At 35.8% G+C, this 25,421-nt stretch overlaps 1 protein-coding gene across 1 annotated transcript; it reads right to left on the reverse strand.

The window, feature by feature from the left end:
- Nucleotides 1–1,332: 1,332 nt before the first annotated feature.
- Nucleotides 1,333–24,981, reverse strand: DNAJC10 (DnaJ heat shock protein family (Hsp40) member C10). The gene is made up of 23 exons (XM_018071842.3): nucleotides 24,867–24,981; nucleotides 24,237–24,595; nucleotides 22,346–22,511; nucleotides 20,554–20,604; nucleotides 19,086–19,168; nucleotides 18,765–18,896; nucleotides 17,797–17,890; nucleotides 17,507–17,584; nucleotides 16,226–16,269; nucleotides 15,717–15,854; nucleotides 14,509–14,598; nucleotides 13,732–13,842; nucleotides 12,843–12,957; nucleotides 10,977–11,104; nucleotides 10,594–10,710; nucleotides 9,706–9,807; nucleotides 8,519–8,674; nucleotides 7,534–7,667; nucleotides 5,993–6,046; nucleotides 5,456–5,603; nucleotides 4,904–5,023; nucleotides 3,819–3,935; nucleotides 1,333–3,266 (listed from the first exon to the last, which is right to left on the reverse strand). Exons 2-23 carry the CDS (start codon nucleotides 24,435–24,437, stop codon nucleotides 3,255–3,257), a joined length of 2,391 nt encoding a protein of 796 aa, XP_017927331.1. The 5' UTR covers nucleotides 24,438–24,595; nucleotides 24,867–24,981; the 3' UTR covers nucleotides 1,333–3,254.
- Nucleotides 24,982–25,421: the final 440 nt, after the last annotated feature.

Consider the following 25,421-nt stretch of genomic DNA (forward strand, 5'->3'; position numbering starts at 1 on the left):
CACTTAAACAGCCATTCAAGTCCTCCTTTTAATTAAAATAGGATGCTAGAGATAAATTTAAAAACCATTAGACTTCTGTATCTATTATTCCACCTGTTGTACAGCATACATGTATTTTGTGTTTGGTTCTGTGTTGCCCTTTTTTTATGAGTGCGTAGTAACATTAGAAGGAAAAGGCAGCGATGAGCCTCAGGGTCTGCTGTTTGTCATCTGAGAATATGCCAAGGCTGCCAGTTTACTTCATACCTCAGCAAGTCCTAAGCAACAGGGGCCCTGGGAGAGTGTTCTTGCCCTGCTTTGACTCGATTGAGCCACTTTGTGTCATTCAGTCAAAACCCACAGGTCCTCACACTTGTCCATTCAGTTGAACAAGTTACACTAGAGTGGAGTGAGGAAAGGAGTGAAGAATAAGGGGTGATAAACACAATCTACAGGTAGCTACAGGGAGAAGCGAAGCAATCTTGGTTATACAGTGAGAGTAAAATTGCTGTTCACCCTTGGGATTTGAGAGGGGGATTAAGGAATGGTGGAGCATTATTTAAAATTGGAGCATTCACTCACGTACTGTTTCAGATTCATCTTCACTTTGTTTATTGCTTGGATACATGAAGTTGAAGGTTTTTCTTTTAAAATATGAAATTAAATTTAAGTATCAGAACAGTTACTAACACAACTATAATTTGTTTTGAACTTTTTGGTTTTGGGGGTAGGGGGAGTATATGTTAAAATATTTGTTGACCAATACAGCTTGTCATTCCATTTAGAGAAGATTTGGATTATTCTGTGTGGTTTGGTGGGGTTTTATATTTGTTTTTTAATGTGTTTTTTTAGTTGGTTGGGTTTTTCTTTATTGTAATTTGATTTCTGAAGAATGAGGCAATACTGGCACCTCCATGATTCTACAGGAGAAAACTGAGGGACCTGGTTAATTCAAGATGTTCTTATTCTGTAATAGTGCTGCTCCACTGGTCTTGAATAACCAGTTTAAACCCTTGATTAGTAAAAATCAGATCATGTAAATATATGGATTTGTCCTTAGAGAAGGCTGGAGATACAGCTATGTATAAAAGCTTTTATTTGTTTATTTGTATGGAATAAAGGCAAGATGTTATTACCCCCTCCATCTTCCCCTCAGGCTGCTTATTGAAAACACAGAAAGGGCAGCTGGCAAAAAAAAAAACAACCAAACATGAAAACTTGGAAAATCTTAGAAACTTACATCACCTACAGCTTTTTTCTGTTCTGAAGATCATTTTCCCCCATACACATCCATTTGGGCTCTAGCTTAGAAATTTAAAATTCTGGATGCAAAGAGAATATCATGATGCAGAATTAAATCTTAAAAATGAATTTTATTGATATTTAAACTAAATCCTCTTACCCACAGTCTAAATGAATTTTGAAACCAGTTGCCAAGACAAAGTAAGTCAGAGTAGAGAATATTTTGATGTGGGCAGCAGTGTTGTCTTCTCGTAGTATTAACCTATATTGCTTCAGATGACTGACTGAGAAGGAAGTGATACAGTAACTGTTTATGAAGAACTGAAGTATGACTAAAGCCATAGCAAAACCAGAAAGGTCTGAAGTTACCGGCATCTTATGGAGGAGACTGTTCTACTAGTCTGTTCCAGTAAGCAGTAATAAGAGAGAAACTGAGTATAAACAGGCATAAAGAAGAAACTGTACAAATGTCTGCACTAGGTTATTTTTAGAAGATTTTTAACAATAGAATCCTAGAGTATGTAACCATGACCTCATTCTCCAGCATTACAGTACAGCATGGGAACTGCAATTACAGAGACACGCAAAAACTGACCAAAACAGAATTTGTATTAGAATTGTAATTTTTGACTGTGATTGAGTTTGAAGTTTGATTTGGATGGGGGATGGTGTACTTTATTAAAAATAGATGCATTATGTTCTCTTCTTTCTCAGAATAATGTGCTGCAAACCCACAAATCAGTAGAGGCAACTCTGACCATCGGGGAAGAAACATTTCAATGTCCCAAAGTTATCTGAACCTCTTCCTTTCTTGCTGCCTTCTTTATGAAAAAAATTACTTGTAGATAACAATGTATTTACAAATTTGTAATACTCATACTAAGCTGACTAGTCATGCCAGATCTAAATATATCGAGAGCAGGGAGAGAAGTTCATCTGACAAGTTCTCAGCAGCATTTTATTGAACACATGAAACAGTTGTTTGCAGACATTTTGTCATCTTCTGTAATTTTTCTTGTCTATTGAGAAGCTATGAAAAATATTACTCTTTAGAGTGGGAATTCTATTAAAAACTAGGAGGAGATACTGCAATATACATTGTTCATTATTAAAGAAGGCACTTGCTATCCTGCTTGCCTAAAGGTTATATAAAAAACAAACAAACCACCTAAAACATATCTCCAGAGAAAGGGACAGTGGTAATGCCAAGAGGTTAACTATGTCCACAGAATACATTCATATTTAAATATCTAAAAAGACAATAATAAAAGTTATGACCTAATGACTTAACCAGATGCTTCAATGGCATAACTTAATCTTTGAAAGTCAATGAAACACAGAGTTTGAATTACTTTATTTTTTTTTCTTACTTAAAAAAAGAAAAAACACAACCCCAAAAACAAACCAAACAACTGAAGAAGCTCTTCAAAGTTCTGTTCATCCAGGCAGCACCACCAGTGCTGCAGAGTAATCCACGCAAGGGCAAGAGCAATTTAATTCAATAAACATCCTGCTACCATTTCTTGATTTTATTTCTTAACAATTGACTAGACAATACTGCAACCCCAAAGCAGAATAATTATCAGGTACAATTGTTTGTCTTTCAAATAGACAACCCCTCATTATGTTTCTGCATTGCAGAGTGGTTTGAGTGCATATTCAGCCACAGGCTGAGTGCCACATTCAAAAAGCATTTGAAAAGAGACAGAAAAAAATATAAGGAACTAGTAAATGGGTAGGCAAAAGTAATAGAGTTCACATTGCTGGTCAACTGTGGTGTTTGGCCAGGAAGAAGGTAGCTGGTATATCAGAAGAGGGACATGCAGAAACATTGAATGCCTCCACCAAAACCAAAATGCTTTAATCTCCCCACAGTTTAACAGAATTCATACAGTCACATATGCCTGTGAACTCAAACTTGTTTTCATCTCTCCTGTCCTGTCAGGAAAGTAACCATCCTTATATTTTCCTTGTGGTGTCTTCTATATTCACAGCTTCAGAATATCTTGAATCATATCTAACTTCGGTACTACTTAGAGTTCATCCTAGTGACAAGAAAATAAACAGTGGAGTTTCTCTCAACGTACGAATAAAAATAATTTTCTCCTGTGATTTTAAACTTTTCTGTAGTACCAATTTTTCAACTGGACAAATGTTTCTTAAATAGAATTCAGGCTACTTAATAGCTGTGTGTTAATATCTTCTGAGTTAAAATGTCAATCCCAATATTGCAATGATCAGCCTCTGTAATTTGGTGTCTGCTTACTAAATCTAGTCCAAGGATTACACTTGAAGATACAGTGCAGCTCAACCATCTGTCTCTAAGGTAGCTGTGCCATGGACATGTCCATGTCCCATAAAGTCCTGCCACAACTGATGTTGCAACTGCAGTGTTCTCTGTTACATCTGTAGACATCAAGAACTGAGTTTGAATGAATAACAGTAACCAAAAACAAGACTGGAAGTAAAATGTACCTGGTACTATTTGAAGATACAGCATTTAATACTACAGATAAAGAACCAATACTAACATCATTTTAAGCAGTTATTCTTTACAGCAAGTCTTTTGCAAGAGGCCCCACAGTAAGTGTTCTTACCTTATTTCTAGATTTTTTTCTTTTTCCTTTATTTTGCATTGCTTCTAATTTTTCATTCAAAATGTCAGCAATACCTTTTGCATCTCTGCTGTCTATATATTCCCCAAGAACATTTTTCTTAAAAAAAAAAAAAACAGAGCATGGGTAATATATACCACAATTTTACACTGAATAGAAATCTGTGTACTTTCAGAGAAAATTCAAGAGCAATGCAGGGCAGAATACAATGGCTTTGGTAGGCTGATTTATGATTCATGGATATATTTTTGTCTCTGTTTAAACATTGCTAATTGTCTTTACTGTAAGAACCACTCTTAGCTCCTAATTTTCAAAACTACACAAATTTTGTCTTGATCCTTAAAGGAACCTGAAATAGTTACAATTTGCTCACCTATTCAGCTAAGTACTTAAGGTAGACAGCTATTACCAAGTCTGCCACTTTTTTGAGACTTATAAAGCCTCTACTCTTTATTACAGAAAATCTTATTGAATTTGGTGGGATTGTGTGAGGAGGGATTTCTAGAATTTCCCATAAAATATTCAGTGAAAAAAACAGTAAAGTATAATTAAGAGAATTGCCTTAACTATCAGAAATCATCGAATACTGAAATCATTGAATACTTTCTCTTTAGCATTAATAAGTTTAAAAAGGTGGCTATAATATTCTTGAAATTTAATATATTTTTAAGCTTAAAATACATTATTTAAGTCAGAATTACTCCTTTAATATAATCAGATTTCTCCTTAACCAAAATTATATTTTTCCTTAGCCAAAATGAAGTTGTCCACATTTCATTTAGAGAGAGACTGCCTGCTTTTGGGTAGCTGGTGATAGAATTGGTAAAGGTTGAAAAACATTTTGTCACCTAAGACCCCTGCAAAATCAAACCCTTGTCTGTTTAAGCCCACATCTTAGTTACTGTTTTACTAATTTGCAGTTAAGTATTACAAAACTGATTATTACTGTTTCTCCAAAATATATAAATAATGTACTTTAATATGTTACAGAAATATTCTCTTCAGTTTTAATGTGAAATGAAATACATCTACTAACAGTACCTGCTCAGCAACAGGTGACACTTTACCTTTGTTCCTTGGTAGGGGTAAAACTTAACAGTAGGATAGGCTCTGATATCAGCAGTTTGACAGGTCTGACCATATGCCTGACAGTCTACTTTCCCAGCTTTTACTTTTCCTTTAACGGCCTAAAAAGAAATGCTTATTAGAAACAAACTTCAAGTTTCCACCGGTGAGTGTAAGTAAATAACTGGAATAAGCCAGCAATAAAAGTAAACAACTAAACTGCAGCTAAAAGTAAACAAAAAACCTGTTTCTCAAATCTTTTAAATATTTCAGCATAGTTGCTTGCTTGCTTCCCAGACTGTTAACCTCGTATCAGGAGTCTCTATGTGTTCAGCAGAGCACTCCAGTTCAGGGCAAAGCACAAAAGCACATCACAGCTCCAAAGGTCACCCCATCATAAGTTGAAATCTGTCTCAAGAGAGGGTCTGTGTGTCTGAGAAAGAGGCTCATTGCAGTGCTGTAGTTTTTGGATGACTGCTGAGAAATAAAGTGCTGATAAATAACGTTTTAACCTTTACAAGTATAACAATCTGCTAATACAGTTAAAAACCTACCCTTGCAAGGATCTCAAATTCAGGAGCAAAATTTTGGCAAGGTCCACACCAAGGAGCATAAAAATCAATGACCCAGTGATCTTTCCCATTCAGAACTTTTTCTGTGAAACTCTGAGGAGTGAGGTCTACAGACACTTGTGGTAAATATCTGTGGAAAGGAGGAATAACAGTCATAATACATTCAATACTTTAAACAATATCCAAATTCCATTTAAGAAAAGATTCTGAAATTAAGAATATTAGTAGTCTGGAAACCCCTACTTCACACTTTGTACTATAAGAGAATCACCTTTTTAAAAGTGGTAGACAAAATAATAATATGGTCTTCAGGAAATGGGTAGACAGCAAGGAGTATGCTATTTCTGCACATTTTAAAAAAGTAAGATAAAAGATGTAGGAACTTTAACATCTTAAATTAAGCAATACATATACCTAAGTGTTTCTAATTCTTGATTCACATAGTATTTAAATATTTATTTCTCCTAGCAAGCAAAGTATATAAGCAGCTCATGAACAAAGTTTAATGCAGTAACTTACCCCAATGCCCAGCCTCTCAGTGAATAGGAATCTCTGTGCCATCCATTGTAGCTACTGTATTAAAGAGAAAACTATTACAGTAGTTTGAATTATACTGGAAAAAAACCAACCTCATTCTGAAGAGTGAAGATAAACAAATAAAGAATGTAAGTGCATATGTTTTAGGATATATTTCTACCTTGCTTTGAAATCTGAATGAATGAAAGTCTTGTAAATACAATTCAAAGCTACAGAATGAAGGACTAGATGATCAAGAGAAGAAAGACAAGAAAATTCTATGTCAAGGAAGCACATAACCTTTGATAGCTAGAAGTATTTAGGATTAATGATCCTTGGTAATACTCCAGATTAAACTGCAAGCTCTAAGAAACATGAGAACTAAATCAGAATAGTGTAATATTTTCATGTTATGTTCATTCATTACAATAAAACAATTATATACATATATACATTTCCCTTAATTTAACATTAGAAAAGCCAGACAAACAATGACTTTCCAGGCATTGCTTAGTTTTGAAATTTCAGTCTCAGGTTAGAAAAAAAAGATTAGTTCAGGATGCATATCCACTGATATCATTGATATCAGTGAAAGATATCATATCCACTGCTATGATCCACAACTTCTTAGCAAAGTATTTGTCAACAGTTGCCTGGTCAAAATTTGATTTGATAGTTCTTGGTGATCTCTGTCTCAAGACACAAATTTCCCTATCTTTGCAGAAAATAGCTGGCTCGTGATTAGAAATTTGGCACTTAACAGTCATATTCACCAACGTAATTGTTTTAAACAAGAAAAAAAATTTTTCTTTCAAGAGAAATTTTTTCTAGAAGAACTAAATAAAAGCAAGCAGTGCAATGCTGAAAGCTACTGAAGTCTGCTATTGCATACTACGATGAAGAGGCATTACAATTTACTATCTGCCAGCATCTAATAGAAGTTCCAATCTGTGAAATAATGAAGCAACACATCTGCTCTTTCAGATGGTTATCTGTCTTTAAAATATGTATGTGCTTCCTGAAATCCCTGGATCTTCAAACTGTACTGTGAAATGGAGGGACAGGCTGTTTGTTTGTGGACAGATTTTATTTCCATTAGAATTTTTTTTGTTAATTAATAATATTTCCACACTAATGACAGAGATGAATGGATGACTACATGCAATGGACAATTTTTGCAACGGTGCTAACAGATTGTTGACAGGGAGGATGAGTAGACAGCTACATCACTGTTCTCTAAAGATAAAGCTGCAATCAATTACGCCTAGTGGTATTTTTATATTATATGATTTAAATCATCTACTTTAACAGGCAAATTAGGCAATTAATAAAGAACATGAAATATAAATTAAGATTCCAGTGTCACTTCAAATTACTGAAATGGCAAAATAAAATGACAGTAGTTTGAAGTAACAAAACCAATGGCATCCAGTACAGTAATATCATAACAGCCTATTTTAATAGTTGTGATGATTTTAATACACAACAGTATTTGTCTTGTTCCACGTCATGTAATGTTTCCCAAATGGAAGCAATGTACTTACTAATATTGATGAGCTGTGTTTGATTTTTGAGGAAAGAGTCTTATTTCAGGATATCCCCGAACACTTTCTTGGTGACAGAAAGAATAATATTTTTGACAATCCACACTGCCTACACTGATTAATCCATTTAACATCTGAAAAAGAAAGAAGAAAACCTACAGTCAAATATGTTAATCAATACTACTACAATTTCAGTAATTCTTCAGAATTTCAGTCTTAATCACTTGTTTCCAAAGCTCTATTTTTTTTCCAAAAAGTTTCTAGTTCAAATTCCTGGAAACACCAGGTTGTCAGTAAAGTAATATTACTTTTTCAAATGAGAGAACACTGTAATGACCTTGCAAAAGAGAAACACCCTCCCCAGTCCCAAAAATTCCATATTTGAAGTACATGTAATTCACCTAACTGATAATCAGCTTTGAAGTGTATGGGATTTAACATTCATTTATTTTCAGGGAAGAAAACAAGATCTCGGAAAAAAAAATCTTCCTAATATAGGAAGTAATTAAATTGGGCACGATTGAATTCCTTTAATCTGAAATTCAAGTCAGAGGTTTCACCAAGGTCTCAGTGCTTCCTTCCTCATGATCATAAAGAACACTGGGAACAAAGTGGCAAATTATTTCCACCAATTCTTACCTAATTTATTATAAGTCTTTCTGTCGTATTTTGTTTTAAACAAATGCAGATCTGTTGCCTATATAAAGCACTAAGCACCAAGTAAAGCTAGTTATTCTATAAATTTTCTTAGATATTGGAAAATACACTTGTAACCCACAGGAAAAACTGGATTATAGTATCTGTGTATTGAATCTTTTAAAAAACCAAATAAAAACGTTGTATTTGAAACAATATAAAACTGTTTTGTCTGCAATATAAATCTCTAGATTTTCTCAGCTGACAGTTCTTAAGAAACCAGTTGCATCATCTCAGTAGTTCCCCAGAAGAGGAAACAAAAGCAGAAAAATATTTGAATGTCATTTACCCTGGCCATTTTTTTCCATTCTGGCATTAAAGCCTGACAAGGTCCACACCACGGAGCGTAGAAGTCCACCATCCAGATCTCCTCTCGTTTTCTTCTCTGAACTAATTCAACAAATGTCTCTGGTGTTAGGGAGACAACCGATGGATTCCTAAGATCCTAAATAAAGACAGCTTATGGACATACGCTGTGCAACAATAAGTTATCCCATATCTAGGCCCACCATGTACAAACAGACTGCACCAAATTCTGAGAATGTGAAATTTGCTTGCTACTGTGTTAGGGAAGTCTCCACACCACTGAAAAGCATGGAAGTGTTGAAAGTCATCCCTTCAGCCTACAAATCATATGCCTGATTTGTTAAGAAAAGCTATCAAAAAATACATCCAGGCTCCAAAAGGGAGGTTTTCTGCCTTTTCTCAATAAAAAGAGGTAAAAGGGAAGAAATTCAGCTTACATGGCAAGAACAGGCATTATGAAACTTAGCCATGCTATTTAGGCTGGAATGCAGAAGAATACCTAGGGCACACTATGGGCCTCTGAATATCAACTGTAAAAGACTAATCTCCACCTGTTTCTGCATGTGTTTCTTGCACCTGCTTTTTCTATCTGGGGAGAACGGTCTCTTCAAAGAGTGGAAAATAGCCCGTGGATATAGCAGTGAAGAGAACCTGAGTGCTGGAGCAAAGCTGGGTGCCACAACTCCAACAGCAACAATGACCAGTACCAGTGATTTGCAGTTCTGTGGGTTAAGAAAGTTCAAGGACAGCTAAGAAATGCGTAGAGCAGCAAGCAAACTGACAAAAATGTGAACCTCATCCTATGTCAAGGTGTGTATGTGAAGCATTTTCACCTTAAAAATATGAAGTGCTGTAATATTAATTCCTCTACCCTCCCTGTGAGATGGAAATCATTACTCTTACTTTGCAGATTGGAAGAGATCTTAATTTATTTGCTAATGATCTCAAAGAAATTACTTGACAGAGTAGGGGAATGAGTCCATTAGGTGTCAAGTCCCTGACTGACAGTTGCTGGGTCACTTTTCTTGCCCAATGTTTTTTCACCCTTTATCTTCCTAGTCTAAGTAATTAAAAAAAAAAAAAAAGAAATCTTAGAATCTTCCAACTAAAGAACATATTTTTTTGGATGAGCTGCGTACAGGACTGCAACAAGCATTATAATTCACATACCTCTATAAACTCCAAGATCTGCTCAGCAGAGTGATGTCCTTCATATTCGTGAACATCAGACTGGTTGAACACAACCGTTGTTGGATAAGCTCGAATGTTATGCTAACAAAACACACAATAAGAAATTGCACAGAATGATTAGCTTTCTGGTACTCACCTCTAACTGTCATTGCTATTGGTGGCTCATCCATTCAGCTCATCTATTCTGTTTGTACAGTGCTCAGACTTACACGCAGGTGGGAATCTGACACCATTAAAATCAGTCAGAGAAGATGCCAGTTGTATTCAGAGATGGCATAGTGTGTTCTCAATTTAAAAACCAGCCAGTAATTCTTTTGCTGTGCTCCACAAATACAAGAATTAATCCATGGGCCCTCTAAGCCTTAAGTTTAAAGCTATTCCCAGTCCTCACAGGTGGAAATGTTTGTACTGTATGAATAACTATTTTTTACTATTGAACACAGACACCTCCATGATTTGAATTCTGATTTAGATGTGTGTGAACACATCTAAATAAAACCTGAAAAAGCTTGTCCTTTTTTGCTCATTTTCCATGTGTTTTAAGACATTAAAAAAAACTCCACAGGAATTAGTAAATTCTAACACTTCTAGAGTCTTCCAGTAACACTATGAAATCAGAACAAAATGTGACCTGTATTTTGTGTTAATATATTTTCTGTAGTGGTTACATAGTTTGCTCCTTTGAAAAGGATTATGATAAGAGTGCCTGTTTAGTTTACTACCCTTTAAGAAAGTGACATTAAAGGACAAGCATTGTCCTTCATAAGTCCTTGATAAGGACTGCCCTTATCCCTCTACCCCCAGCTACAAGAAAATAATATTCTTTAAAAGGATTATATTTCTTTACTTTTAGTTCCTGCAGCTTACCATATTGCAAAGCCCTTCATGGACAGTACAGTCTAGTGTTCCAAATTTAAGCTGACCATAAAGATGTTTTGATGCTTTTCTCAGCTCTGGTAACAAAGCTCGACAAGGAGGACACCACTAGAAAACAAAATGCAAGTAAGTTCAATTGCTTTCCCTGCAGCTGGCTCTCAGGAGAATGTTTAAGATTAATAATATGCTACTTTGACAACAGACTCCACTAAATACAAAGCTCAGTCTAGGAACTAGTGCTGCCAAGGAATGAGGAATTAGAATACCGTCTCATGATCCTGAAGGAGTATCCTTCTAAGATACTCCTTAGTACCTCTTTACATAGATACAGAACAGATTTTAGAAGAAGAAAAATGTAGATATTAAATATTTACCGGTGCAAAGAAATCCACAAGCCATGGTTCCTTATCTTTTTCAGGAAAATTCTGAGGTCCCAGAGTGATGACATGGGAGTTCACACTTTCTTTGGCAAATGCAACAATGTCATATAAGATCTTCTTTCCTTCAAAGAACAATGTAGAAAGGGAATTTTATTTTTTCCTATGAGAAATATCATTAGAAAACTCTGTGAAAGCAACAGGAGTCTTTCAGTTCCCTTGTCTGATCTTTAAACATGGCTTGCTTAAATAAATTTAACAGGTACTGACTTGCTTTTTCTCAGGAAGATAAGGTTAAACTGTCCAAACCTACACAGGCAAGGCATACTGTAGGTGATAGTTGATATTTAGCTAAATATTAAACTGGATAGTTACCCAATATTAGCCAAATAAATGTTTTCTCCAAGACAAAACATGTCTTGGATAAAACAAAATGACTGAATTTTGTGGCTGTGTTACTGTCTTACTATCGCTGGAATTAAAAAGTTACTATTCTAGATACACTTGACTTGGCAAAGGGATTGACACAGTAAAAACTTCAAGCAAAATAAGTAATATTGATAAATCACAGCTATTTAGGTGTAACTGAAGTTCCTGCTCACACAGCTCCAATGGGCAACGATCAAGTATCTTCATACCCTTTGTATACACAGTTGTCAGCAGAAATGAGTTTGTCTTGAACTGAGAATAAGAACTTCAGGGTGATCAAATCTTAAGTCACTGCACAATGACTTTATAAGACATTACTCATAATAAGTAATTTTAAACTGTTGAAGCCCTTCAACATAGCTTATAAGAAAGCTTGATCCTTTTGAGTATTACTTTGTCACAAATACTAGAGTGAGATGATTATTGGTAAATGTTCTACATGCCATCTATTTTGTAAACAATAAACAAAACCATTCAGAAAAAAAGGGTGTACTATAGTCCAATGCACTTCTCTTACACTGTAATCTATACCATTATAGAAATGCTGTATGGATATGAACCTTTCCTGGCTTCCCTGCAGGAGTGGAAATTGCAAAAAGTATATAAAGCTTTTCCTGGCAGCAATCATTAGATGTATGGAATCATCTCTTGCCCTTAGGTAAATCTAATATCTCCTAAGTAGTAAAAAACTTTTTTTCCTTTCTTGTTCATTACAGTATTGAGGTTCTGACTTAATTCTACCAAGCTGTTTCTGATACTTCAGAGGCTGAAAAATGAGAACTTCATCTTATGTTACTGCCTTGTGCCACATTCTGGATGAATTACTGCAAACTACAGTTTTGCTTCTGGCTCCCTTCTTCGGCCAGCATTTTTGAATCCTTTCAGCATTAAACAGTAACAAAGTCCCAACTTTTCCTGAAAGGAAACTGCTGTGTTGAAAATGAAAGTAAGTGGTAAAAGTCTCAGTTTTCTTTTGGACAGAAGTTAACAAAGCACAGAATTAGTTCTACTGCAGCGATACATGAAAACAAATCCAAGTTTCTGAAGTTGGCTGCACTGTCTAACTAGCATGTTAAGCCTCTATGAAGGGTGTGCCTTACAGCATTCTTTGGCTATCCTACCCAAAGCAGGAGCTGTCTTGATCAGCTTCTGAGATTTCATTTGTAGGTAATTATGTAAATGATGTTGAAACAGACATCATAATAAGGACTAAATACATCTCTTGGCATCTGATAACTGCTTACCCAGGAAAAATAGAAAAAAGAAAACCAAAGGAAATTGTAAGTTTGTGCAAGGCTACATTACAGTCAGAGCAAAACCAGCAAATATTAAAGCTGCAAAACTGTTCTTTGGGAAAAAGAATGCAGTTTGCCAAAGATACTGTCATCCCAAAGGGATTATGTAATGATTTAAAATTGCGAAAGTTTCCCCTACCATGATGAATTTCATAATCTCCAGTTCCTTTTCCTTTGAAGACTGCTAAACAAGGCTGATAGACATACAGTTTGTTGCAGATGGTTGGTGAAGAAAGGCAGTCAAACTTGCCAACCTGTTTAACAGACAGTGCCATTTTAATTAAAGTAGCCTAATTTATATACATTAACATATCTTGAAAGGCAGTAAGAGTTAGGAAAAAAGGTAAAAATATGGAAAAGTAGTAGCCTTTTTATAAACAACAGCGGTCTTAAGACAAGCTAGGATGTTCAAGGAAAACTACTTAGCACAACTATATTAGGTTGCTTGCTAATTTTTAATTTAAAGGCCACAATGGGGGAATAAAAACTTAATTCCCTTTACCCCCCCAAATAAAATAGCAAGGAAGCAGAAAGACATCTAAAATAAATGTGACATTAGAATTCTTCTATTCAAAGCAACAATTTTTTTAAAATACATATCTTCTAGAATACTACAAGCCCTAGTCCTTTAGTATGAAGTTTGAATTTGGTTTCTTTTTAAGAAAATGTTCAACATGATCACAGGGTTTTCTGAATAATTAAAAAATATACATACATACATACATAAATTTGATGTTGAAGTGTTAACTTGGAATTGTTAATTGAATGGGATCTGCAGCAACATTTCCCATTAGAGAGCAGATTTAAAAGACAATCTTTCCTAATTACTTTTAAATATTCAAGCTGCATGGGAAACTTAATTGCTTGCTTTAAATAAAAAACTTTATTACAGAGCTACCATATTATACTGCATCTCTTTCACTACCAGAGGTGGCAGGTGGTAGCAACTGCTAATAACAGTAAAAACCATACTGACTTGTTCTCAGGATGTAAATGGAATTTAACATTAAACGAGTGAGCAGTCTTACCTGGATATGTTCATCTTTAAGTAAAAATTTAAGTTTCTTAAATTCCTGTACATTTGATTCACCCTCCCCAAACTGGAAGAAAATCAGCCACCGGTGATGAGCCAGACGGTCCTTTAAACCAAGGGGAAAAAAACAAACAACAAAAACACAAGACAAAAAAAATTAATCCCAATTATACCAACCTGTAAAATTCTTCTGTGTTTTATAAAGGCAAATGCCCAGTTATTCATCTAATCTCCGTGTGACCTCCTAAATAAATTCTTTCATGTACTCCTTCCACTAAACTTCCTTTTACTGTATCACAATCAGGAAAGAGGAAAAAATCTAAGAACAAGCTGGCTACAAGCTACCCTCTATACTTTTTGTTTCCATGTGCATTTCCTATTGTAAAGTATGCTGCGAACAAAATACATTTAAAACAAAATTCTCTACAATGTAGTAAATTTAAAAAATAACCAGGAAAGTTACAGTTGCAGAGTGAGTTGCAATAGCAATTTCTGTGGTTTTTATTTTCCTATGAAATTTCCCCCCCTTACTTTCATTGTCTTGCTAAACAACAAAAATAAATGTAGACAAACAATGTTAAATCATTTTGGGTACAGAGAAAAAGAAGTAATTTTCAGTTAAATACTAGGTTGTTGTGTCAACAGGTTTTGAAAACTGTAAAAAATACTAATAAAATATATAAGCCATATATATATATGATATATTTTTATACTAATATATAATTTTATACTATTTATACTATGAAATCTTAACACACTTTTAAAAAATTACCTCTAATGATGCTGCAGAAATAATTTCAAAGTCTGGTAGATGCTGCATTACCTCCTGATATATTTCTCTGGCATCCAAGGAGTTAAGAAACTAGGACAGAAAGTTAACTGTCTTTATTACAAGGAATTACAAGCATCAACCTAATTGTTGATGATCAGTACTAAAAGTGTCAGGGAAATTATTCTGATTTTTTCCTTTCCATCAACTGGAGCATGCAGTTAATAATATGCTATTTGACCAATTTCTTTTCCATACAAATAACTTCACAAACATCACTCTCAGAATACTGCTTTTTAGCTCATTTGCCTACAATATTAAACTCAAAAAATTGTATTTTTTCAAGACAAGGACTAAAAGTCTGAAATTCAAATTTCACGCCAAACCCAACAGTGAAGTTTATAAAATTTCCAGTCTGGTTTTACAGCTCTCCTTAACTGCAATGTACAGATATTTAAGTTTCTGTAATTTCTAAAATTTCGGAAGTAATATGAATCAGTAAGTCAGAGTTGGTAAGTTACAAGGTTCAAAGTAGGTAGGTTACAATTTCCTCCTTTGAAAGAAATAGATAACAGTAGTGACAACAAAGGAACAACCGTGCCTCAAACAGAAATGTCTCCCATCAATTAAGAACGTTAAAACTACCATACAAATGTAGGAGGAGGTTGTAATATTAAAATAGAGCTGAGCAGAAAAATCTGTACTGACAGACACTGTAGGAGTACTTTTATCACACGTGTCAGATAACAAATTTTTGCTAATATTCAATCTAAACCTCCACTGGCAGAACTTGATGACATTTCCTCTTGTCCTATGACTTTTTACTTGGCAGAAGCTATCCTTTTTACCAGGATAGCTGGGTAACAGCTTTAGAAATAGCTCTTGGGCCTGTCACACAGCACACCCTACCCCTTGATTCCCACAGCTGCTCAGGGAGGCTCCTGAGGAGGTGGCTTGGCAGAGCTACAGGCTGCTGCTACTGCAGTGTACTCCTGTGCCCTCTCCCAGCATACCAGCAAACTGGAGACCACCTCCAGGATCACTGCCTGAGAAGACAGGAGGGATGTAAACTCACAGCAGAGCAAACAAGCTTAGAAGAAATAAGAAAAAAATATCTTTTCAGTTGTATATAATCAGTGTGAAAATGATTTAGACATTCCTTTAACATGGTTATCACTTTATCTAAATACAGAATGAAAAACAACTCATACCAAAACACCTCCTTTCTCTTTGTTATTTATGGTGGCTCCAGGTGGAAAGTATGCAGTAGTACTAGATGAGACATCTAAATTATCACAAAGCTCACCCTGGGTGCCACAGTCCATCCAGCCTACATTAACAAGACCTTCCTGTAATTAAGAAAAAAACAACACAAACCAAAAACAAGTGCAAAACCAAAGCAAAGTATTTTTTAATTTCAGGTTCAGAAATGCTCTTGAAAATCCCAGCACAGGCAATTATATACAACATTTAGAAAATGGAAGAAAACCACACTGTAATTCATTAGTTATACTCATTCATATTTTATAAAATTCTTAAAAAAATTTAATGTTATTTCAATAGCTACTAAGTCAAAGTATTTTACTTTTCTAGAAGTTAATGGGTGAAATCTTGGTTCCACTACACTCAGTGAGAGTTTTAGCTACAATTTGACACTTTCACTTCTGTTATTTTGTTTTAAATATAACAGGTAATGCTTTCAAAGTGAAACACTGCTTACCAACATGCCAGCTAGCTTAAGGCGTGTTTGGTAACTCAAGCAATCTGTAAAATAAAAACAATTTAGTTACAAACATAAAACTTTGCCTTATTAATGTAATAAACCTACTCCTGCTTAGAATTACCCCTTTCCTCCCTCCAAATGTGACCATTTGTAAAGGCATGCTTCCTAGCTGTTCATCCAGTATTTCAGTGACTTGGAGTTGTAACACCTAGTAATGAGCACTTAATGACTGTCTACGCTAAATTAGAAAAAAACATGAATAATGTTCTCTTGCTTCAACATAGAATTCTCATTTTAAAAATGTTACTATTTTATTTGCTATATTGAGACTGACCTTTAAAATTTGTTAATCAGTGTTTATAAAAAATAAATCCAAGAGGTATCTACACACTGTCTTGGAATGATATTTCAATAGAAATATCCATTTTCTGTGATACAAATAATCGCCCACTATAATAAATACATCATGTGCTTTAATTACCCATTCAGACTGAACAGTTACCTTTGGATGCAGATTTTTTTTGAAATAAGAAGATGCATCTCCTTAACTGAACCACGGCTGAAAAATTATTAACAAGAAGGCTGCAACTTGAAATCAAGCTATTTACAAACGTAAATCCAAGACTGCAGCTCTGGTTATTCAGTTCACAGAACAAAGGTCTCTTCATATGGCTGAGAAATCTTTGTTTGTGAAAGGTGTAGTGCATTTACTTAGCACTACCAGCTAACCAAGGAAATGTTCTCATATACTTTATACTGATCCCAAAAAAGCCAGTGACAAATGGCTACAAAAAATATTGTGAATCTAAACTCTGCCATGAAACCAGTGGTAAGAGCCAGTTACTATGTCTAAACCTAACTTAAGTGAAATTATTCAGCTAAATTTTGAATACTGGTGGTTTAAAGGGAAGATACATCCTTTCTTCTACTCAGCTATCATGACAAGCTGGCATGTACCTATGCAATATCTGTCACTTGAGCTTCAGCTGGAAACTGAAGGTAGAAGTTTTTACTGCCACTTCCCTTCCTGATGGGTTACACTTGAGTGCTGCTTTAATGACTCACGGGACATTACAGAAGCACAGTAGCATAATTTTTCTATTAATGTCCCTTTTGTCAAAGTGCCTCTAAAACGGAACTTAAATGACCCACAGTCCAAACACTGTGGTCACCTAAGATGTTTTACCTTTTTTTTTGGAAGCAAAAGGTATTATGCCACTGTCAATAAAAGTACTTCTTTTTCTGTCACCTTATTTGAAAAGTATTTATTATACCTACCCCCACGTTCAGCACAGAAGGTGATCAGCCAACCAACGCCAGAAGCAAATGAAGTTTCGATAGCATTAACAAAATTTCCTAAGAGTGAAACAATTTGCATGAGTTTGTGACTAGTTAAATGTGACTAGGAAACAAGGTTTATATTAGCAAATTACATAAACTGTTTTTAAACTCAAAAATAAGACTTAGCAACAGTTAAAAGATTCAGTCTTATACATAAATTCTGCCATATTTGGTACTGTAGAAGTAATTTCAAGAACAGCCCCCCAAGCAAAATCCATGAACATTACCTGCCCATAACTCAGTGACTGTGCTGGTAACATACTGCATGGCAAAGTTCTTTAAGCTCTCTTTTGACCTGTCTCCATAATATTTCACTGGTTGCTATAGAAGACAAAGAGTACAGCTTATAAAATTAAGAAAAAAAGAAAATGAAAAAAAAAAAATTCCCAAACCTACTGTGTTTTTATAACTGTATTTATGCAACTGTAGGACCACTCCCCCCATCCTCTCTAACCTCTAACTGTTCTCTCCCTCCCATATTGGAATGTTTGGAATTTAACCTTAATTTGAATTTTGTAATGTGATTTCTTTCCAAATGCAGCCACATAAGGATAATTTAGCCTTAGAAACACCAACTCCCAATGACTGTATTTCTATTTAAATAAAACTTGCTTGCATCACTCCACTTAGCGTTTAACCTCTCAAAACTTCTCGTTGTCAAAATGTACCCATCTACTCAAGTGCAGTTTGTACACCAGCCCAGCACCACTACTTAACAAGCAGCTGTAAAGAGCAACATAGATAATGCAGGTAGCATGGAGGAAACCTCAGGGAAGGAATTTCCAAGTTTCTTTAGGCATATGGTCATATTCTTTAGTCTCAAAACCACAGACTATGCTTCATATTTGAAAAGTCCATTACAACACTATAAGAGAAACTGTTCAAGGAGACTTGTTGCTTTGCTATAGCACTGCTGCTCACACTAGCTTCCTGAATCAGAAGTGAGATGTTTCACACAAAAATGACTCAGAAAAACCATTCTAAAACTATACTATCACTTATTTTATTATATATATATTATATAAATTATATATATTAATAAGTATATATTTTAAAGTTCGCTTTAAAAGTTAAATTTATTAGAGGAAGTGACATTAAAAGGAAGTTCTTTATATAAATCTCTATGACTGAACAAGTATTAAAGAAATACTGTTCCAGATTTCATTCTAAAAACGCTTGAAATTTTATCACTCACCATTCCAGTTTTGAAAACATACAGGCTGGGGTAACTGTTAATCCCTTTAATTCGACAAAGCATTCTGTTATCTCCACAGTTGACAGCTCCAATCCGTATTACTCCATCCATCTCCTTAGCAAATTCTCTCCACTGGAAAGAAAAAAAAAAGTAAAAATAGAGGCTATTTTCCTATCAAGATATAATGAAAATCGAGCACATGTTTTACTTCTGGCATTCTGAACTGTTGTCTTTGGTTTCAGATTCAGTGTAAATATCCACTTCATTAAGTTTTTGCTACTAAAACCAATGAATTTTCAGAGTTAATTTACTTGTACATACCGTAGGTGCTAAATCATGGCAGTGGGAGCATCGAGGAGAATAAAAATTCACAAACCATAGTTCTCCTGAGTTAACAGCAGCATCTAGATGGAGAGAAGAAAATTATAGGTAAGACATGCCCATCCACAATATAGTTATATCTAGACTGTACATTTTTACTATATTGTATTCCCCAAAAGCTGTACTAAGTATTTAAATGTCAGGCACAGTAACAGTAACACAGATGAGATAAAGATTGTATCTCACTTGCACATACTGTTGTAGGCAGGTGCACAAAAGTCACATTTGAGAAGCTATCAGCACCCTGACTTTCAGCATCTGTTCTATTAATTAAGAAAAAAAGTGCTCTCCGCAGATTAATCTAGATGAAATGTGTGATAGTTCAAGTCTGGTTACAAAATACAAGTTCTAGAAGATTTTTACCCACTGAAACTTTCCATTTCCTTATATCACTTTATGTATTTAGTGGGTTCCACCTGGCAATCTTTCTATGTAGAATTCGTGTCTAATATGCAAAAATCCAATTTAAAAATCCAAGTTAATATGATTACTAGAAAAGTCAAGGGAAACATAATTAAATACTCTTTCTTATGAAAGAAAACAACAGCAACAAAATATATACCCAGAGCGGTTATCAGCTTGAATTACACAGCTTTCAACCTTTCCAGTTTTGGACATAATTTTTATAGTGGATTTTCTAATTTGTATTTGCCTATATTAAAATAACCTCACAAAAAAGACAACGAAGCAATGTACAGGCTCTGCAAATTAACCAAAGCAAAACCAGGTTCCCAGGAAGAGCATCATGAGGGTCTGCTAATAGAAGAATTTACAAAACTAGTTCAACATGTAGATCCAGTCTATACAAAGGAAACTGTATTCAAAATGCAGATGAAAAATCACATAAAAATCGAATATTTTTTCTCTCTAGTCTCTCTTATTTATAAACAACTTAGCTTTAATTTTAAAAGAAAAAAAAAAGGACGATATTCTCACTGAAAGTCTTATCTTTCCACACTTTGTTTTACTTAGCTGTGTTTTCTGTATTTGGTATCCCCTTCTGGTTTTGAACCTCTTGTGCAGCCTCTTGGGCAAGGCACAAGTGACTGGATTTCGCAGAAAAAAATGACAGAAAAGTTCTATCAAGTGCATTTTTATACAAGAGAAATAGCAATGGTAAATTAGGAGAAACAAAATTTTAATTAAAATTATGTCCTTTTACAGATCTCACAAAGTATCTTTCAAACTTAACCTAAATTGTTTATCGATACTGATCTAGTTGCCAACTAGCATTTATCAGGAAGCACTGAGGGAGTTTTTTTTTTTTTTTTCTCATGTGAAGATGACTTTCTGACAGGTTTTTGTATAGATATGTAATAGAAGCCTACAGATACACAGCTCAACATATAAAAATTGTTACTCTGGGTTGCCATGTTGTCAAGCAGACAGCCATTTATTTAAAACTTACCAAATTCTCCTCTATCCAATGTTATAATTTCAGGATCATCATCATAAATACCTGTTAAAAAAACACAACAACTGCTTTTTATTTTTCCATCTCTAAAACAAAGAAACAAATTGTCATCTTATTCACAAGACAGAAAACAGAAGACACTAGATTTAAGTTGAAATACTAAGCTGACAAAGATAGTTTTTACAAAAATGCTATATTTGTGTAGTAATACGTAACCTTAGTTTAACCTCTTGGTAACTCCTGCATTCTCATGCTACAAAAGCAACTATCAGAACAGAACAGAACAGTTCTTTTGGTATTTTAGCAGACCAACCACTGAGCAAGCAGAGAATTATAACTACCGCTGTTACAGCAAGAGTATTAGAAATAACATCAACCAGCTGTCAGATTAAAATTCAAGGAGCTTCAGCTCTCATTGGGAGGTTTATGCAGTGTCCAGAAGCCTTCACATTTTCTCTCAGCCTCTGGTTATTTAAACGTTTAGATCACAAAGGTGTTTCAGCCACAAGCTTTTCCTCTGACAGAATGTATAAATGCAGTGGAATGAAGTGGACAAAATAAAAGCAAGGAAGGCAAAGCTAACCAGTCCCACCTAGGGCATCACTACAAAACACTACTACTTCAACTACACAAGAAGGGCAGCACAAAGTTACCAAAAATACTATTACACCATATTATATTATGCTACTATGGTGACAGATCTTTTACAGTACCTAACATGGTGAGATGTCATTTCACCTGAGGTATACAAGGATTAAATAGAAATAAATAATGAGAGAAATGAATTTCTACAAGTGACAAGGTACTTTTTACTATCCATTTATATCTCCTGTAATATAATACATATACTCACCCATATATATATATATAAAGTATATATATAAATCTATATTTTAATATATACACAGACATATAAAATATAAAAATAGGCGCTCTCCAAAAGACTGGTTAATAGACATTTAAGTATATTGTTTTTTAATCAAGCAGTGCAACTTAAAGCAGATAAAATTTCTTAAATCTGTTTATCTGAAGAACTTTCAGGATAACTTCCATATTTTTTTGTGATAGCTGCAACATTGGTTTATTCAATTTCAATTTTCACAGACATGAATTTCTTAGAGATTGGGACATACTAAATCGAACTATACCAGAAAAAATTATTGCCAAGGTGGAGTTTCCTTTCAGCTCTTTATTTGATCTCAATCAAACCATGTTCCTCAGCTTCCTGTTTTAGATTACTTGTGTTACAGAAGCTCTGAGAACTGTTTATTGCAGCCTTTCCCTACGACTACCTAAAATTTTTTGAGACAAACATTAAATAACTTGTCTCAAGATCATTTTAGGTATGATTCTGGTTTGGTTTTTTTTCATTTTCTGCTACCTCTTTACTGATCTCTAATTGTGTAACTTCATATAAAATAGGCTGGACAGTGCAAAAATCTCCTCTCAAAGTCCACTTGAAGAATACTTTATCTAAACAAAAAAGGTCCTTCTGCATTAAAAAGAATCCTGATGAAATTTAAGTGAAAAAAAATCTTTGCACTTTAAAAAAAATAAACGAGAAGTTAGATAACCTATAAAAAGGTAAGCAGCAAGAACAAAAGGCTAGGTAAGTAGATTATTACATTTTTGAGTAGCCATTAACAGGGTAAATAAAATATTGGGTCAGCAGAGAGAAAATGAAAGCTACAGAACAGACAGAAATCTGGAGAGGATACATCAGAAACACATAACAAGATCTGATATTACATTCACTGGTGACTGTTTTACATACATCATAACTTACCAAAATCATAGCGATAAAAGTGCCAGCTTTCATAACGACCTCCTTGCTGCTGATCTTCAAGACCCTTCTCTCCATATTTATCATACTTCTTCCGTAGATCTTCATCTTTAAGTACTTCATATGCTCTATTTATTTTCAAAAAATTTTCATGTGCATTTGGATCATTCTATGTAAAGAAAACTATAATTAGTAATTAATTAATAAACCGTGTAATGCTGAGAAAATAAACTTTGGGAATCTGACTTATATCCCTGCTAATGATGTCAGTTGTGATAGAAGCAGACATTGCACAGCGATCTCCAAATAAACTACAGTACAGTTTTCTTTTCCTGAAGACAGATGTGTTCTCGCCTTATTTCTTCATCCTCACTGAACTACAACTGAAATACAAAGTGAACTGGAAGGAGGCTGTAACATTCTCCAGTGATCCCTCTTCTTTCAACTCTCTCTCTACAATGGAAGAAAAAAGTACTCAAGAATGAAGACTTACCATTTGCTCTATAATCTTTCCCACTCCCCCAGAATCCCCACTCATCCAGTTCAAAATCTCTGCTATAAAGACAGATTCATCCCTTCTGGTCTTACAGTGTAGACAGATGCCCCTTTTTTTTATTTAAAAAACGTTCTAGCTCTAGGTAGCTTTGGAATTAGAATGGTGAAAAATCTGCAGACATATTTTGAACCCAAGTTTGGGTTCTGTGCCGGTGCAGTGTAACAGTGGTGTGCAAAATCTGCCACACTCTCCCACTCTTTCAACTTCTGCTTACATGTTTCATTCACAAGACACTTTTCTTTAAGATACATGGGAAATTAATTACCATTATGGAATTTGTCTAATAGCTTCCTCTTCTATATATCATCTTTAATAATAACCTGTTGAAAAATCTTTAGGAGTATCTGCATACTTGGAAACTACAGAATCTGACACAAAATGTCATTATTTTGAAGGTATCAAGGTAAGGAAAACAAAATTTGCAGTTAATAGGTCCAAGTTGGCATTTCTAACTTTGTAGACATTTGCCTTTCTCTTCAAGCTCTGCTAGAGGCTCCAACATAGACTATGAAGGCAGGCCCTGAGCTTATATGGAATACTGCTGTCTTTTAGGGCTCCATGCAGGTACAGTTGTACATATAAAGATCTAAACCCTCATATTCCTGTGAATTTCTGCTTATTTCAAGTCATTTTGAGGAAAAGGTGATGCTGTTTAGGTTTAAAAGTGATTTCTTTGCATTTCAGAAATATGGTAGCACAGACTGAGCTGTTTGAAGTCCTCTCTCTCTAGTCTACAGCTCTTTATAACCTCCATCATTACGCCTTGTCAGTCCCAAAATTTCTGTTTTGTCCTATCTGATACTTGGAGACTGATGTCTCAGAACAGGCTGTTGTTATTTGCTATTTAGATGAGACTGGATGGTAGGGAAACAGTAAGTTTCCCTAAGCTAAATGGAAAGAGAAACTGATCATTACCAACAAGGTAATACAGTACACAGGTAAGTTTTCCTCTATTTACAAAAACATAATTGAGAATTAAAGAATCTTGACTCTCTTTACTACAGCAGTTTAATACAGCCCAAATTCAACACAACTGTGAATGACAAGTCTATCCCTTTTTGTAAATTTTCTCTGCAGAAAATCTGAGTTGAACAATGTTATCAAGAGGTTACATTACTTCACAACAACAGAGAAACCTTTTAGATAACAGTCCTTTTTGTTTAAACATTAAGATCACAGAATAAATCACAGCATATTCTGAGTTGGAAGGGACCCACAAGGATCACTGAATCCAATTCTTAAGTGAATGGCCCATACAGAGATCAAACCCACAACCAGGCTCTAACCAACTGAGCTCCATTAACTCTACAACTTTGACTTGATAAAGATGTAACTTACCTGATTTTTATCAGGGTGCAACTTTAATGCCAGCTTTTTGAATGCTTGTCGTATTTCTCTACTACTTGCTTCTTTGGACACTCCAAGTAAACTATAGTAGTCCTGATCAGTGCACACAAGAACTATTACACATACTAAAACCAGCAATAAAGATCTTTTGAAATATCTAATATAATCTCCTTTAGATGCTAAGAACTCCATTATGAAGCCTTTTGAAATTTTACACGTTCTGATTCGAGCAGGCTTTGGGAAGAGGCTCCAGTAATCTGCCAATGTTCAGAGATACAGGTGTATTTACAGCAGAGCTCTTCAAAATGCTGGTTGCTCTACTTCATGTCATAACTTGCAAAAGTTACAACCTATAAGAAGAGGAAAGAAAAAATAATCAAATAATACTTATTCAATAAATACAGGTCAGTAACGAGCCTCACTCCCAGCTTGTGCAGACTGCACGTGAACATTGTTGACGGCTAATTACCTTCTTTCTGAGGACCACACAAGTGACAAACCATCTCTTCATTGTGAATGAGGTAATCACGCAAAGCTTCACTCAATTACAGTAATTGCCACTCACCTGTATCACATTAAAAAAGGCGGGTTTAGCAGGGCTCACTTTCCCTTCCAACTCACCTTCAGTAGTGCGGAGGGGCATTTCTTCTGCAGGGGCCGGGTGGCTCCGAGCCCGCCGAGGGGCGGGGGCTGCTCGCCAAGGAGACAGCGGACGCCCCTGCAGAGAAAGCCGGGCGGGCGCCGGAGGTCGGAGCACTCGCGACGGGACCGCCGACGCCGGAGGTACCGGGGCCGTGGGCGGCCGGGGCGTGCGGGAGGGCGGCACCGGGGCGGAGGGAGGCACCGGAGCCGGGCCGGCTGCCGCCGCGCTCTGCCCTCCCCGCGGGCGCGGTGCGATGCCGGGCCAGCCCTGGGGAGCGATGCGGCGTCCGCCGGGCTGCGGAGGGAGCGGGCCGGGCGCGGAGCAGGATGGGATGGCAGCGCGGTCCCCCGGCGCGGCGGAAGGGCGCGGGATCCGGCTGCCGGGCCGGAGGCGGGCGGGGCGGCTCCGGGGGTGACGTGGCGCCGCGCGCCGCTTCGGGCCGGGGGCCGGCCCCTCCCGGCCGCTCCCCTGCGGGGGCGCCCGGCCTGAGCCCGCCCCCGGGCCCGCCCCTGCCGCAGCCCGCGCGCCCTCGG

Source organism: Manacus vitellinus, unplaced genomic scaffold (genome assembly GCF_001715985.3).
Source record: "Manacus vitellinus isolate BGI_N305 unplaced genomic scaffold, ASM171598v3 scaffold_20_pilon, whole genome shotgun sequence".
NCBI classification, from domain to species: Eukaryota; Metazoa; Chordata; class Aves; order Passeriformes; family Pipridae; genus Manacus; species Manacus vitellinus.

Coding starts and splice junctions, on each gene's coding strand:
- DNAJC10 (XM_018071842.3), bottom strand. CDS start 24,437: ATGGAGTTCTTAGCATCTAAAGGAGATTATATTAGATATTTCAAAAGA. Junction 14,599..15,716: donor AAGAGAAAGGAGGTGTTTTG/GTATGAGTTGTT, acceptor TTTCTGTCCTAG/TTTCTTAACTCCTTGGATGC. Junction 3,936..4,903: donor ACCCCTACCAAGGAACAAAG/GTAAAGTGTCAC, acceptor TTTTTTTTTAAG/AAAAATGTTCTTGGGGAATA.